Genomic DNA, 15,753 nt, shown 5'->3' on the forward strand with positions numbered 1-15,753 from the left:
AAATCTATTATGGTTTTCATCTGAAAAAGGAGGAGTGCAGGGGCAAAAGGAGTAAAGACGCAGCAAAACAAAAGCTTCAGTTTTTGGGGTGAAAGTGTTAGAAAAGATTGTCACCTGTCCTCCTTTTGGTTGATACTTGATATTCTCCGTGGACCCAATCTTGGACTTGACATTCTTGAAGTCGGGCAGGGGCTGGTTGATGATGCGGAGCTGCTTGGGCGTGGTTGCAGGCGACTTGGGTGGTGTGCGGACAATGGCCACCTTCCTCTCCTGGGAAATCAAACTGAGGGACCGTGGGGTCCCAGGGGTCCATGAAGATGATGAGTAGCTGGGAGGAGTTCCAGGGGTGATGGCTGTGGAGCCAGGGGTGCGGGGGGTGGAGTGACCACTGCGGGCTGAACGCGAGCGGACTGATTCTGCAACTGATGGGGAAGATAAGATGTATGAAAGTTGCAGGTAGAAGGACGCAAGCAGCAAAAAAATATCCCAAAGTCTCCATGATTAATGGGAAATATAATTGCACGAAACTGAAACACAAAGAGTCTTAAATCTCATGTTTTAAATGCACAAACATCAACTGGGTTCACACACACATTTCAACACCATTACAACAGCCCTGTTATCAATTTTTTCTCTGTATCATTGATAAAGGTTTTGAAACTTTCCCTACCTGTCATACTCGGGGCTCGTCCTATCCTATGCTCTGCCCTCATCTCAGTGCGAAATGCTGCAGAGGGGAAAAGATGAAAGGTTTAAGATTTAGAAACGGGAGATGGGGGTTTGATGAGGACAACTGCATAGCATTCTGAATCTGCAACAAAAAAAACATGACATATCATTACTTCAACTAGACGTTAAATAATAGATAAAGACTGGGGGTACAGTACATGCCAAGAGGTTGGTCCACTAAAAGGGCATCAAATATATGTGTTAGCAATTATAAAGGCTAAAGTTCCAACAGCACTCCTTGGCCAACAAAAAGGGTTACTAAAACAAATATGTAGCAATTTTTTGAAAAGCTGCTAGGGAAATGCAAACCTGATACTTTGTAATCATCTGGTTTGAAGTGAATAAATTACACTGCATCAAAGACTGTTAGTATAAGTTATACTGCTGCTGGTGAGTTGCAGCTGGTGAGGCATGTCATTTTATTCATGGCCAGGTCTGATGTGTTAAAGTGTCTCCATTTCTCCTTATGTGTATCGAGTTTTCTTTAAAACGGACATTTTATCTTCTTTTAATCTTTTCAATTTACCTCTTCCTATTCCTACCTTCTAAATGTAAATTAAAAAGAACAATGGAAACCCTGCAATTGGTTCTAAATTGAATCATCATGAATACAAAGCGCAGAGAGCTCTTTATATACACAAACACTGCTAAATTGATCAGCAGTGGTAAAAGTTTTGCAGTTCTACTTCCTGAATCAATCTTTTTCTAATATCATACTGACAGTTATAAACAGGCAGGTAGGCTTTGGACATCCTACTGTCAGTTATTAAATCACTCTGTGTATAATGAGTTGATGAGCCTACATGTGGGTCTACGGGGAGCCGTGGAGCCGGAGCTAGTGATAGAGGTAGAACTCTCCTCGTGTTCGTGGTACCCACGGCGACTTAGAATGGAGGCATGGCGTGACAGCGAGGACCTCTTCTCTGGACTTTGTGACCCACCATCCTAATGGAAATACACAAAAGAGTGCAGCCATGGGGCAGTGAATCAGATACTACTCTGACATGAGATTTATTTTTTGTTTTTTAAACAATATAAAAGAACAAATTTGCACAGCTACACTACAGGCCTACCTTGGCTTTAAGTCTCTGTAATTCTGGGGAGCCTTGAGGCTCTGCTGAGGATAGATGAAGTCTATCTAATGAGGCAGCTGCTCTGGATATAGAGGTGGGAATCTTTGTGAGTGGCAAACGACAGGCATGGCACTGAGATGGTGCAATGACGGGGCCCAGTGAGTGAATGACATACAGCAGCACAAAAATAAACAACACAGTGACAAAAGAGTGGTGAAAATGGCAGCTCTTCCCCATGCATTATCAGTACACATGATCTTATGCCTACTCATTGAGATGACTGAGTGATGAAATATTTAAATCAGGTCATAAAACAACCATTCATGCTCATTCTTTGGAAATATGTAGGTAAGAAAAAAAAGGACGGGACACCAAAATAGTCAACAGAATATAAGTCTTGGACATTGTGTTCAGGCAACTGTAACAAATGACACGACAGAGCATGCTAATAGATGTATTTGAAGAGATTTTCTGTATTTTTGTAAGTGGCATGGCATTTAAGAAATGCAGAAACTGTGTTATTTTAAACACAATAACTGTCATTACCATGGTGGGGGAGTAAAAAGGAGTCACGACCACAGCCGCTGGAGAAATGTCACAGGGTGATTCAACGCCCACACAGTAAAATAAACACTCCAAATGGATCGATCTTGACTACTTATCCAAAACCCATTAAACATAGAAAAATAAAAAGACATGCAACCTATTCTTTTTTCATAAAAGACTGAGCACAGATAAGTGCAATGAAAAGCATGAGAGGCAAATCTGTGTGTGTTATTCTAAATAGTAGTTGCTCTGCAGGTCACAAAAGACAATATGTCACATATTTTATGTGAGCCATCAATTGTCTACACTGTATATACTAAAGGTGCAGGATGCAAGCTGCCTACTGGTAATCTGCAGTGTTATTTTTCTTGAATTTTGTTTATCTAGCTAATGTGCCTTTAATTTGGTGATTCAGCCTTGATTTGGCATTTTTCTCATTAGATGTCTGCTTGGTTTGGCTGGTATACTTACCGATGCTCTGTCACGGGACTGTCTGGCAACACTTAAAGGCTGACGACTGTCTGGTGGGGTCTCTGAAGGACAGAAAGTAAAGATAATTTCAGGGAAATCAGGCTGAATGCATGTAACCTTCATGTGACGATGGAGAAGATGTGAGAGTCCTTTAAATGTCCTATTTTGACGGAATATCTTCATAATGATATCCCTGTGAGGATATGGTTTGGTTTGAATTACAGAAAAATACATGAACAACAGACAGTCCGAGCAGCTACATAACAAATCAAATGTTCTGTGGGAGCAGGTTGTTGCCCCATTGAGTGCTCTGTTCTGTAAAGACCTGGCAAGAAATTAGACAGAATTGGGGATTTTTTTTGTATTATGTAAGGCAACCCCGGAAAATAATCTAATTGGGGCAATGCAGTCACATACTAAGTTTTCACCATCGGTGACACAGAATCTAGTCTGTTGGGAGAAAATGAGGTGCAAACTGCCTCTGGGACAGGGCAGCATTACAGACTTTTTATAGCATCAAGTTCATAGGGCAAAACAATAGGTTAGTAGTTTGTAAGTAACCATAGGTTGTGAAATATTTTGATATATATGATATATATATATTTAGATTTTAAGACCACAAAAGCTTAAAAATATGATGGCAATTACATTACAAATTGTCCATTAATGTGACTTATTAGAAGAATACTAAAGGCACAAAGAACATGAATTTGGTAGAAATAGTGTTGAAATGTTGTTTTTGCTCCCCATTCTGCACAGATGCACAGGTAGCAGTCAATTCTTCCTTGTGTATGTGTATGTAAAACACTCCAAGGGTGTCATGGTCAGCTTTGTGTTAAATCATTCTTCAAGGTACAGACACAAGTCACAGAAAAGTTGCAAAAAAGGAAGAAAAAAAAACAGCACAGAAACAATAGAAAAAAAGTCAAATGAAACATTTCGGCCAGTAAACTTTATTGTGACACTGTGAAATTAAAAAAAAGCAAAACACACAAAACCAAAAAAAAAAAAAACAAAGAATAGGAAATCAATAAAAAGGAACAAACTACACAATGCTAAATGTATGCCAACACTGGAAGATGGATGTGATGGGGAACTGCTGTGCTGGTGACTCCTGCAGAAAGCACCAGCTGTGTGACACACCAAGCCAACTTGTCACCTGTGGGTCTCCTTCTGGGGCAGGAGTGATGTTGGATGGGACGGGTCTGGCGGACAGCTGGCTTCATCCCACTCCTCTTGGATGGAGACAGAGTCTCCACCTTTTTGCTGATATCAGTCTTCTTTATGACAGCTATATTATCAGAAGAAACAAGGCCATTGACTAAAGCAGAGGGATGCAAAAAATAAGCAGAGATAGCTGCTGAGCCATGTCAAAATGCTGACTGCCGTGAGATAAAAACTCCCCAGGAGCCCTGTGTAGCCATTGTATTTGTTGACGCATGCATAAACAGATGACCTAATATGACAATGTTTTATATTTTTAGAACAGCCACATGTATAAACGACATTACTAAACTAACTGAACAAAGAGAATTGTGTAGTAATATTGTTTCTGAAAGCAGCAGTAACATATTTACAGTAGCATGGGGATGAACTCTAATATTACATGTAAGAATTTATTAAGAATTTAGCACACTGTACAGAAAATACACAGACACTACTTAAATTATGGACATAACATGAACATGAACACAATTTAAGTGAGAAAGAACCTTTTTTCTTCTTGACTTCCTCTCTGGGGATGTAGATGGGTTCTTTACGGACAGGTTTGCGTTCAGGTGTTGAGATCCTCCCTTTAGGTCGCCCTCCTTTGGTCTTGGGTTTAACCTGTTTTTCTGTCTTCTGCTGTTGTGTCTGCTTGTTTTGGGCCACAGCAGGCTTTTTGACTGGACTAGGCACCTTGGGCAACGGCTCAATCTGCTCTGTTACCATACTCCTATCATCATCTGATAAACAAGGCATGGAAAAAGTCATCAAGTTTAAGCAGAAGAAGTAAGAGGGAGGAGAAACTATCACGACAGAACAAAGAGATCTCACCTTGTGTGTCCACCCAGGAGCTGTCCAGGATGGAGTCATCGACTGTGGTTTCATCTCTGTCATAGCTTTCTGTTGGCCCTTCTGTTTCTATGGTCTGAGTGTCCCTTCCTGGGGAGGCAGGTGTTTCAGGAACATCACCCACCTCCTCTAAACTGGCTGCTTCCATGTCAGCTTCCTGAGCCAACTCCACAGACTCCTCCTCTTCCTCCTCATCTTCTTTCCGGGCAGCGACACAAAGGGCTTCATCCTCAGGTGGAGCTGAGAAACGAACGCTGTGCCCCGGTTCTTCAGCTTCATCGAAAGTCTGGACCACAGTGATGAAATCATCTTCAACCATCACCACCGATTCAATGGCAGCACGGGTCTCTGGTATCTCCTTTGTCACCTCTCCCCCTGCAGCTGCTAGCTTTAAAACATCTTCCTCACGCTTCTCTTTCGAGTTGCTCGCCTCTTCCTCAGGAGCATTAATGGCAGCTTTTTTGTTTTGCTGTCTTGATTCTAATTCCACTGGCTGGTCTGCAAGCCTCTTGTCCATCTCAGCTGCTTTCTCGTTTTCTTTTTTCTCTATCAGTTCCTTTTCTATATTTTCCTTCTCTTCCTTTTCTTTTGCTTCCTTCTCTATCTTTTCTGTCTCTGCCTTCTCTCTCATCTGGTGCTCTATCCTTTCTTTTTCAAGCCTTTCTTTCCTTTCTTTCTCCTCTTGCTCCATCTTTTCCTTCTCTTCTCTTTCATTCTTCTCCCTTTCTTCTCTCTCTTTCTTCTCTTTCTCTTCCTTTTCTTTTTGCTCCCTCTCTTCTTTGTCTTTCTTCTCTTTTTCTTCCTTTTCTTTTAGCTCCCTCTCTGTCTTCTCTTTCTTCTCGTTCTCTTCCTTTTCTTTCAGCTCCCTCTCTGCTTTCTCTTTCTCCAGTCTCTTTCTCTCTTGCTCTTCCTGCTCTTTCTCCTTCCTTTCTTTCTCTTCTCTCAGTATCCTCTCTGCATCTTCTTTCTTCTTTCTTTCCTGTTCCTCTGTCTCTTTCATTTCCTTTTCTTTCTTTTCTGCTTCCTCCCTGATTTTCCTCGCTTCTTCTTCTTTCTTTTTCATCTGGACTGCCTCCCTCTCTTGTTCTTCCTTATTTTTTCTTTCAATCTCATCTCTCTCATTTTTATTTATTCCTAACACAGGTGAAGCTGCTCTTTTTGGGGAACCATATAATTCTCTTTGTTTAAGTTTGGAAGGTGACAGTACTGGGGAGAGCAGCTTGTCATCATCGATGTTGCTCTCCACAGATGAAGTAGGCGAAGTTTTGACGGGTCTAGCAATCCGGTCCTTAGCCATGCCAGTCAGTTGGTACACATCCTCAGCATCCACCTCCTCATAGGCTTCCTGGTGTACCAGTTTCACCTTCTCCCGAAGCTCCTGCAGTTCTCGTTCCTCCTCTAAACTGAGAGGCCTGTCCTCCATCTCCAATTTGCGGATCTGCCTCTCGTAGTCTGCAATCTCAGTTTCTGATGCTGAGCCTTCACCACTAGCTTGTCGTTCAGTCTCACTGGCTGACCGCTCACATTCTTCTAGAGTCACAGTTACAGTTGGTGTCACAAAGGACTCACTTGGCTGAGTAAGTGGGGTCTCACTTATGGATTTTACCGGCTGATTATCTACTATATCTTTGCTTTTTTCCTCTACAGATTCTTTTTTAACCACCTGCCTCTGGTCTTGCTTCTCTTCTACATCAACAACTCCTGATGGCTGGCTCTGGTCTTCCACAGATGTATCTCTAACAGCTAATTTTCTTGCCTGTTCTGCCACTTTCTCCTCGAGAACAGATGGGGTGAAGACCTGCGCAGAGGTGTCTGTAGGGCTGAACACATCTGCAGGGGATGGCATGGGCCCCGAATATTCACTGAACACACAATAACCCATCTCTTCCAGTTGGCTTTCACTCTTTCTTGCTCCAGGACTCTGTTCCCCTGAAGTTAGGCTCGCCATTGGGTCATCAGTGAAAGCTGAAACATCATCTTGAATTGACTTCCTCTGGACGATTTCTGGCTCTGTGTTTTCTGAAGCCAGTCTAGAGCGGGTACCAGCAAGGTCCAACATCTCGGGCAAGTCCTGCGTCATCACTGTTCCATTTTTGTAAGTGCTCTTAGGGGGCTGAGGTGATTCTGGAGAGTCTGGTTCGGAGGTGGCTTTTGAAGGTGGTTCAGCTGTCCGTGGAGGAGATGAGGAATCTGAGGTGACAGAAGCTGCGGTCTCCAGGATGAGTGGAGGAAATGACGGAGGCTTATCCGCAGAAGGTGTAGAAACCGGAAGGTAATCAGCTGACTCATCTAGACTCCCACTGGTGTATGACATGATGTCTGTGGCCAGTGGGGAGAAGTTCCTAGGTCGACCTTGTCCACTTTGATCCATTGCGCCAATAGTGATATTAAGTGAGTAACTCCTTTGCTCTAAGGCAAGTTTACCAGGGGAAAGCCTGCATTCATTACTCTTGTCAGGCGCTGTAAACATGCCAGTGTCTTCTGCTGTACTTTTCTTAGTATCAGGTTTATTCTTTGCTTCAGCTAGTGTGCTGTAGCTAATCTCTTGAGACTTGGAATCACCTGTAGTCTTCTTCTCACCAGCTCGACTAAGTTCGTAATAACCCTCACCCTTACACTGGGGATCTTCATCAACCTCCATAGCTGATGTTTCAAAATATGCTGACATGCCAGATCTGTCTCTGGAATCTCTTGTTGCATCTCCTCCTTGAACTTTGACTCCCACTGAAGAGAAATCAGAGGGAGCACCGATGCTGCTGATCTCCACCACCTCCACCGATGGCTGTTTTGCGGACACAGTGATTGGTTCACCGTATGTGGGCTGAAGTGTGAGAGATCTGGCTGATTCTTTGGCTTGGCTTTGAACATCTGGAGGTACAAAAGATGGCATATCCATGGTGGGGCTCTCCGGTACAACTCTTTCACCAGCAAAGAACCCTTGGATCTGGGGCTCAAAAAACTCCTCTGGGCGTTTTTCCGATCCAATACTGTCGGGGCTCATGGACCCACTGTCTTGCTTGTCCGAGTCCATCTTCAAAGCTGAAAAGATATCTGTAAGTTGGCTGTTTCTATAAGCAAGGAAAAGTATTTCTTTAGCATGCTGTGAATGAGATATTTCCTAAGCCAGGGATCATGAAAACTACAACAGAAACAGGCAAAGCTCTCTCTTAGAAACTTACAGCACAATGATACGGCCATCACTGAAGAAGTACGGCGAGATTATGGGATCCACCAAGTCACAAATGGATGAAAATTATGGGGTGGTGTGTGACGGAACCGGCATGAGGTAAGTGTGATGCTGATTTTGGGGAAACAAGCAATAACAGATGGAAGGAATATCCATGCTTTTAACATCAACTACAAAAGAATGAGCATTTCTATCACTCTTAAAAAACACAATGCATTGTTTCAAGAATGTGTCCATTTACAAGCTGTCAAAATTCATATTTTCACTTAGATCTGATAGGATTTATTGGATTTTATAATGTCATAATTTAATAAAAACATAACCAGCATCTTGTTTGTGAATGACAGAGAAATGCCATATTCTGTCAACAGCAAAAGATGACAAAAATAACCAAGAAATATAAACCAATGGTAGTCTTTCTGTAAAGTCACTTTTTTTTTATATAAATATATGGTTCTACTGACGGCTTTACCACACTGAACATGAGACAGCCAACACAAAACCCCCTGCAAAATCTGTATTCAGAATCATGATAATAATATGAGCAATGCATGTTCAGTAACTATGATTTATGGCAATATAAAATGCACATAACTGGCATACCAGCACAAAGCCATTTTGTGTGAAAAAAATGAGAAACCTGTAAGCTCATAAGCTGGTGAAATAAAACAAAAAAAGCACTGTTACGTATAGCATCACTTCACGTCATCATACCAACATGAAACGGCCGGCCCCAAAAACCAGAGCAAGTAAAAGAAAACACAAGCAAATACAACACACAATAAAACCAGGATCAATTCAACATTGTGGCTCTTTTCACCAACAAGCCTGTGTTGCCTTGCAGCCGCAGCAGAGCGCAGGGAGGGATACTTGCCATTCCGCTTGACTTACAATGCTTATGTTATTCACCTTCTTCTAACACATCTTGCTTTCTAATATAGTGGGCAATGCAGTAACATGCAGGCAAGGAGAGCAGAGGGCAGGACACACCTGTCTCTGGGTCTTCCTCACCCTCTGCTTCCTCCTCCTCCCCTCTGTCCATAGAGCTTTCTGTAGCAGTACTAGCTGCGTCAGCCGGCACCAGGTCTATATCCTGTGCCTCGTCTACGGCCTCTGCCTGATCTAAGGGTTCGGCATGGGGGCTGTCCAGCTCGGGCTCTTCCCCGCTCCACTGCTGCTCATCAAGAGCAGCCTCGGACTCTGCTGCCTCTGTACTCTCCTCCTCATCCTCTTCCACCTCCTCCTCCTCGTATTCAGCTGTAAGAGCCTCCATGGTCTCTTCTTCTCAACAGCAGGGTGAAAGGGGGGACACATTAAGACTACAGGCAACACAGACTTGGGTTATGTGAGAACACAACTTATGAGGGGACACTTTCAGCTCTGTGAACAGATGATGTCACGTGTTTGTATCTTTACACATACAGGTACATTACATATATGGTGCAGAGTATTGTTGAGTGAGAGGTTCTCAATCCGTGACAGGTATTCCAGTCCGAAATTGATACTGGGAGTGCTTACTGTGATCAAACTATTAAGGCATATTTGCCCTTTCGCTGAATGATATTACATTATCAAAATTATAAATTTTTGACTTTCTATTTGTCTTGCACACAACATATCTGCAACCCAAACTGACTATCATTGATGACAGAGGTAGTTTAAGGAAAATTATAACAGAAATTAAACTACACTTTATGGCTTAATACTGTGCAAAAACTGACTATTTTTGTTCAGAGCATTCACAAAATCTGATTTTTTCTAAAAATGCAAATATAGAATGTATTTATAAAGTTGTTGTGCAGTACGATAATATACATATATATATTTAAAGAAATATGATTAAAGGAAAAAAGGAGCTTCTTTCATCAACAGGAATATTTTAAATATGAGGGTCAACTTGGGGCCGTGCTAATTTTTAAAAGAATTGACAAGAAATAGGGTATCCAGCTTAGCTGTGCATCCAAACTAATCATCGCATTTATTCATACAGAACTGGAGCAAGCTGGTATATTCACTTGGGAAAAACATTGATTTCACAGTTTAAGGTGTTGATGCTGGGGAATTTACATTCAATTTGTGCAATTGTGTCATTCAAATAAGCTGATTAACACAACAAAAAGAGGAAAAAAGTTTCTGTTAACACTGCTTATTCGCTCCAGAATGACTTAATAATGGCATTATTATAGCTACAGAGAGTTACTGTTACTGATCTGCTCATGTTACTGATGTCAAGCTCACAAAGTCAATATAAAAACCAAATTAAAGAGTGCAACACTTATAATAATTAAAAAGTGAACTTTGCAACTATTTTGTATAATAATCATACATTTTCATTATGGTTGTAATAGAGAAAGTGTCACAAAATAACTTAGTTTCTTACAACATTTTGATCAGTTTGATCAGATGACTTCACCTCTTTCATATGTTCAAGACCAAAAAATCTTCTAAAAATCTTCTCATGCTCTAAAACATCACAGTGAAAGGTTTAAATAGTTACTATATTCAAAAAATGAAGATTTATCGGACTGTGATTTTCTGTTGAGTGAGACTTTCTTAAGCTTGTTATAAACACTTAATTGCTGGTATATGGTTATTCATAGAGACACTGATGATGGACTAGTATCGTCAAAACTGGAATGAGACTAGAGACTAGAGACTAGAAACAAGACGTTTTGTGTGCATTGGAGCTGAAAGTCTTCCTTGTTGCCACAGTGAGAGTGTTAGAGTAGGGACTGATGTGTGGAGAGGAACTGACACAGTACAGCATGGTAAAAGAAAAGTGATAATCTTGAGGAATTAACTAAATTAATAAGTATGGGAGATGACTGGCAAAGAGGAATCTTGTGCATAAAGGTCATGCACAGTGTCTCTGAGACATTTATGAGAGTAATGGATCTTAATTCATGTCCCAAAAGTCAGCCTTGTGGGCCACGTGGTCTTACTGATGAGGAGATTCACTGACGGAGCCACAAAAAACCCACTGCTGTATCTTTGAGACATCACTGCTATGCACTTGAGTTAACGGCATGGCAACCACAGGTAGCAATGGCTTTCAGTGAAAATGAATGAGAGTAAGAAATATGGCTGTTAAATAAGCACGTCAAATTTTGAGTAGACACACATCACAAGGACAAACAAACCTCACGCAAAGACAGACGAAGAGACGAATGGACGGACGGAGAGACGGAGGGACAAAAGGAAGGAGGGATGAAGCGAGGAGGTCAAATCACAGAAGGAAAGAAAGAAAGAGGAGATGAGGGGAGAAATGGCAAAGAGGAACCATGCGCGGTTCACCTTCAATCTGTCTAAAGGCCACGGCATGCCCTGTGGGGCGAGCGCCCGAGTGCGTCCACTCTGGGCTGAACAATGGGTGCTCATAGTACTCCTCGTCGGAGTGGTAGGGGTCGTCCTCGGGCACGGAAACTGAGATGGAGGGGGCGAGGAACTTGCACCTCTCCCGAGAATTTTGGAAGCGACGGAGAGGGCCCGCCTCCTCCTCATCCCCTACATCTACAAACAAGACAGACACAAGGAGAAGAACTGCAGGGAAATCTCGACACACGGACTAAAAGAGAGACAGCGAGAAGGAAGGAAAAGGTAAAGAAAAAGAGAACAATGAAAAAAAATGGGAAAACTGGCAAAAAAAACCAACCATCTTAAAGTTTTCAAATTTAGGTTTGTTTTTTTGTGGGGGAATTTCTTCTGTAGGTTGGTAGTACAATGTTTGCCTGCATAACTTCATGTAATTTTCATCTATTTAACTGAAATTATAAACCATTCAACAGCACCCCATTTATGTGCTTGTTGGCATCACTTTAAAGGCAGGACCAAACTGCACAAAGAATAAAAGGAGGCTGTGTGATGACAGCATCTCAACCAGGAAAGGATTTAGAAAGACTACCAGAATAATTCCATATGTCATCTTTTGTCGTCTTGGTCTAACTTTAAATGGGGCCAACAGTAGATTTTAAAGTTGTAAGAAATTATAATATTCACCAAAAAAAAGTCCTAAAGTGACTTTTTAAGATGGACATTTTTTTTGCAAAGAAAGGATACATAAGGCTTGAGAAGATAAAAAAATTAAATCATTAGAATAGGCAACAAAAAGAGGAAAGTGTAGACAGACAGAGACACGTATGAAGAGGACTTGAGAATAAGAGAGACATCACACACAGGACTACAACAACTAGACAGTGACAAGCAACTGAAAGATAGCAAAGCTTTGGGGGCCAGCCTTTATCCGAGACCAACAAAATGAGCATAATGCATCATTTAAGGGAAAAAAATCGGCTTTGTTCCACAATGACTAGACCTAAACAAAAACACAACATTAAAAGGAAACAGTTACAACCACGGTAACACAGCAGTAGTTGGATAAAACAAAGAAAGACTGAATAAGTGTGTGTTTTGCCAGCTACGACACAAATAAACCTCTTTTTTTGCAATTCCCTGGATCTGCCCAAAAGTATGTAAAGACTCAAAAATACAACACCAACTAAGCCTTTTTTTCCACTCGGGATGAAACAGAAAACTTGTCACCTGGGTATGCAAAGACTTAAACCTACACTTTTATTGTCGAGTGTAGAGCTCCAAGTTGCACTGTTCAACAATTGCTGAAAACCAAATGTAAGAGTCAACGAAAAATAACCAAACTGCATCATTAGTCTAACTGATAAACTGGAGGACAAAGAATAATTAATGTCAGAGGGCAAACTATGCTCATAGGTTGCATTTCTTTTATTCAAAGTGGTCTTTGCCATTTGCTTTTTTCCTCTTTACATCTCACGTCCATCTCACAGTTTCGGTCTATAGATTTAGCTTTGGATTTGTAATAATTATGGAGATGAATCTCTGAACTTTAGCCCTTAACCACATACTCCAAAAAATTTTAAAATATAAGAAATAAAAATCAGACAATGACCAGAAAACACAACACCATGACAACAGACATGCAAAACTTAGGAGAACAAAACGGACAAACAACAAGAAGTTGCAGGATTATCTAAATTTTCATATTAGTGTGTGTGGAGACAGTGAGGTGTGGAGGTTAGAGGAGTGGATGAAGAGGATGATAAAAAAGAGTGCGCTTGGTATGACACAGTGGTCATGCATGTGAGTGTGTCTTCATTCCAGAGAAATTGTGACGATAATGAAGATACTAAGTGTATCGTTTCCAGGGGTATGATGAAAAGGATGAAGCTGAATCTCAGAGGAAATGGATGACAGAAGAAGGGAGAACATGTCCCTGCTTTTAGCAGCTCTGATTTGGTTTCTTGAATGGGTGTCAATGTGTCGTTTGTCCCCATCACACCAACACACCAATGTGTTGGCGATCACAAAACTCCAGAGGCTATAGTGAAGGAAAAGAAGGAAACCATACTCTTTTTTTATCAAATGTGGTCTTTTTATTCTTGGCCTACCTTGTTCTGGAGGACCAAAGTGCTCAGCTGCAGGTGAAGGGGGAGGGGAAGGAGGCAAATTGGTGGTATCTTCAACTGTAAAGGGGCATAGAGGGAAGAGGAGGCATGAATATAGTCATAGAAATCACAAAAGGTAAAAACTTAATGGATATACTGCCATTCGTTTGTATGAAAATAGGAGATACACGAGTAGAGCAAGGTGACACCAACACTAACAAAAGAGTTCTGCCAAAACGACAAATTTAATTCAAAGAATATGTGAACTCCAGGAGTTGTGAGAGAAGTCGTAAGACCATGAAGGTGACGGTCGAATTACAGTCATGTAGCTGCACCATCGAACCACCCCTACTGCCTCCTACTGTAAATTAAAGATAATGATAAATAGCTCATATGAATCGTATTTTCCTCCTTCCACTTCAAGGGGTGGCACCTTACAGGCCTAGATATTTTTTTCAACTGGACGACCTGTTGTTAACATGTAGCAGAGGATGAATGTAGACAACTCAGCCTCCATAGCACAGTCAACTTACAGCAGCATGATTTTAAAAAACTCTTTGTATGAACGGTATTGTAGGTCATCAATGCTCTGTCATGTTGATGCTCACCAGACCATCCAGCTGTACTATTATTATGACTCATCACCGACCCAGCCCACTTCAACTCCAGCATCAGGTTGTTTGTTTTCAGTCTTTAACAATAAAGATTATTACAGTCTCTACTTAGTATCTGCCATAGTGGGCTCAGCCTATGCCTACCAGGGATGACTCTTTACTCTGTAAACATTCTGTCTTTTCATGATGTGTGTGACTCCACGAGGCCACGTGTTGCGACTAACTGAGCATCAGCTGTGCAAAATTTGGACAGCAGAATGAATAGGTGCTGGGTGTGAATTGCTGACTTTTAACTTGCCTTTGGACCTGCCAGCGTTGTGTCCTGACCCTCATCCAGTGCCAGGTGGGTCAGACAGGCTCCAGCCCCATGTGCCCATGTGACAGAAGATGTTTTTCTATGGCTACTACCAGGCAGCGCTTGTTGTGATGCTGACTCACCTGACGGCAGTCGTTGAGTCTCCTGTTCTCCCTTCAGTACTGCCACTGCCTCTGCCGTAACCTCTTGCACAATCCGTGCAGACACTTGCTCTGAAAATAGACAGTCACACAAACACACAAGGTGAATAAAAATGTTCATCAAAGTAGAATATAAAGGGAGAGGCTTAAATAGGTCAAATCCAACAAATGTAATTCAATCGATACCCAAAACTGAATGAAAAAAAAAAAGTTCAGTCGCCCCTGTTAAATATATCAAACCACTGCAGTTGTTCTGGGATGATACATGAACTTGAAATTCCACACTACATATTGATGTTAGAATTTAATATATACAGTATATATAAAGCAATCTAATTTGCCATTCTTTTCACGCATTGCTGTTTTTAAAATCAAGTCACTGGATGACAACTGATGAGGCTAAAATTATTTCCATAACTGCTCGAATACTTGTGTGGCTTGTGAAGGTGTTACTATGGAAACCCAACATCCTTATACAAAGTGCAGGCTGGAGATGAGACGTACAATTTCCTAAAATCTGTTCTGTTTTACTCCATTTTTATCAAACTTTAGGACCTGAATCATTGTATCTGCAATGACACGCATGATTTAATCTTTCTAAAATGCCAGATTCAGAAAACTCAAACTAATGGAAATAATGCAACAGCATTTCACACATGGTTACACAATCAAACCTGCGGCATAAACTACTATAAGTTCTTTTCATACTAAACCCCCGCACATTCCCCCCGCACCACGAAATATCACACACTACAAAATCAAGGAGCAAGAATGGTCGGAAAAGGTACATATGCTTTTTAATTGCAGCTGTATTATGATTGTACTCAAGGGTACAAGCACTGTATAGGGAAAATAAAACATTTAATCTGTCAAAGTAGTATTACAGTCTGCAAATTTATACAATATCTGCCAATCTGAATTTTTTAATTATACACCTTCATGTAGCAGGTCCTAATCAAAGCACTGATTTGCTCTGGATCAGTGGTTATAGCCTTGTGTGGCTTGTATGTAGGATAGTATATTCTTTCAATGCTGCTGTTTCAAGAGATTTTTCAATCCAACATCACCCACACATCAACTCAAACAGTCTGGCAGGCATACACACACACACACACAATTACACGTATACACACTTCTTCTGGGAACACTTAACACTGCCCACTCACCAACTCAAAGCAGCCATTTCCCATTTGCAATAGCAAAAA

At 41.2% G+C, this 15,753-nt stretch overlaps 1 protein-coding gene across 9 annotated transcripts in view; it reads right to left on the reverse strand.

Moving 5' to 3' along the window:
- map2 (microtubule-associated protein 2) overlaps positions 1–15,753 on the reverse strand; it is a 98,448-nt gene that overhangs the window by 13,327 nt on the left and 69,368 nt on the right. For 6 of the 9 annotated variants that reach the window (XM_072397225.1, XM_072397224.1, XM_072397227.1 and 3 more), the window contains 11 exons: positions 14,531–14,620; positions 13,482–13,556; positions 11,356–11,571; positions 9,052–9,342; positions 4,857–7,913; positions 4,532–4,765; positions 3,979–4,110; positions 2,820–2,881; positions 1,533–1,674; positions 671–727; positions 115–422 (listed from right to left, as the gene is read on the reverse strand). In XM_072397225.1, the coding sequence (XP_072253326.1) occupies positions 115–422; positions 671–727; positions 1,533–1,674; positions 2,820–2,881; positions 3,979–4,110; positions 4,532–4,765; positions 4,857–7,913; positions 9,052–9,342; positions 11,356–11,571; positions 13,482–13,556; positions 14,531–14,620 (4,664 nt within the window). The remainder of the gene's footprint in view (positions 1–114; positions 423–670; positions 728–1,532; positions 1,675–2,819; positions 2,882–3,978; positions 4,111–4,531; positions 4,766–4,856; positions 7,914–9,051; positions 9,343–11,355; positions 11,572–13,481; positions 13,557–14,530; positions 14,621–15,753) is intronic. The other 3 variants (XM_072397229.1, XM_072397230.1, XM_072397231.1) reach the window with 3 other exon arrangements.

The sequence above is a fragment of the Leuresthes tenuis genome, unplaced genomic scaffold (genome assembly GCF_036924035.1).
Source record: "Leuresthes tenuis unplaced genomic scaffold, fLeuTen1.0.hap1 SCAF_12, whole genome shotgun sequence".
Classification (NCBI taxonomy): Eukaryota; Metazoa; Chordata; class Actinopteri; order Atheriniformes; family Atherinopsidae; genus Leuresthes; species Leuresthes tenuis.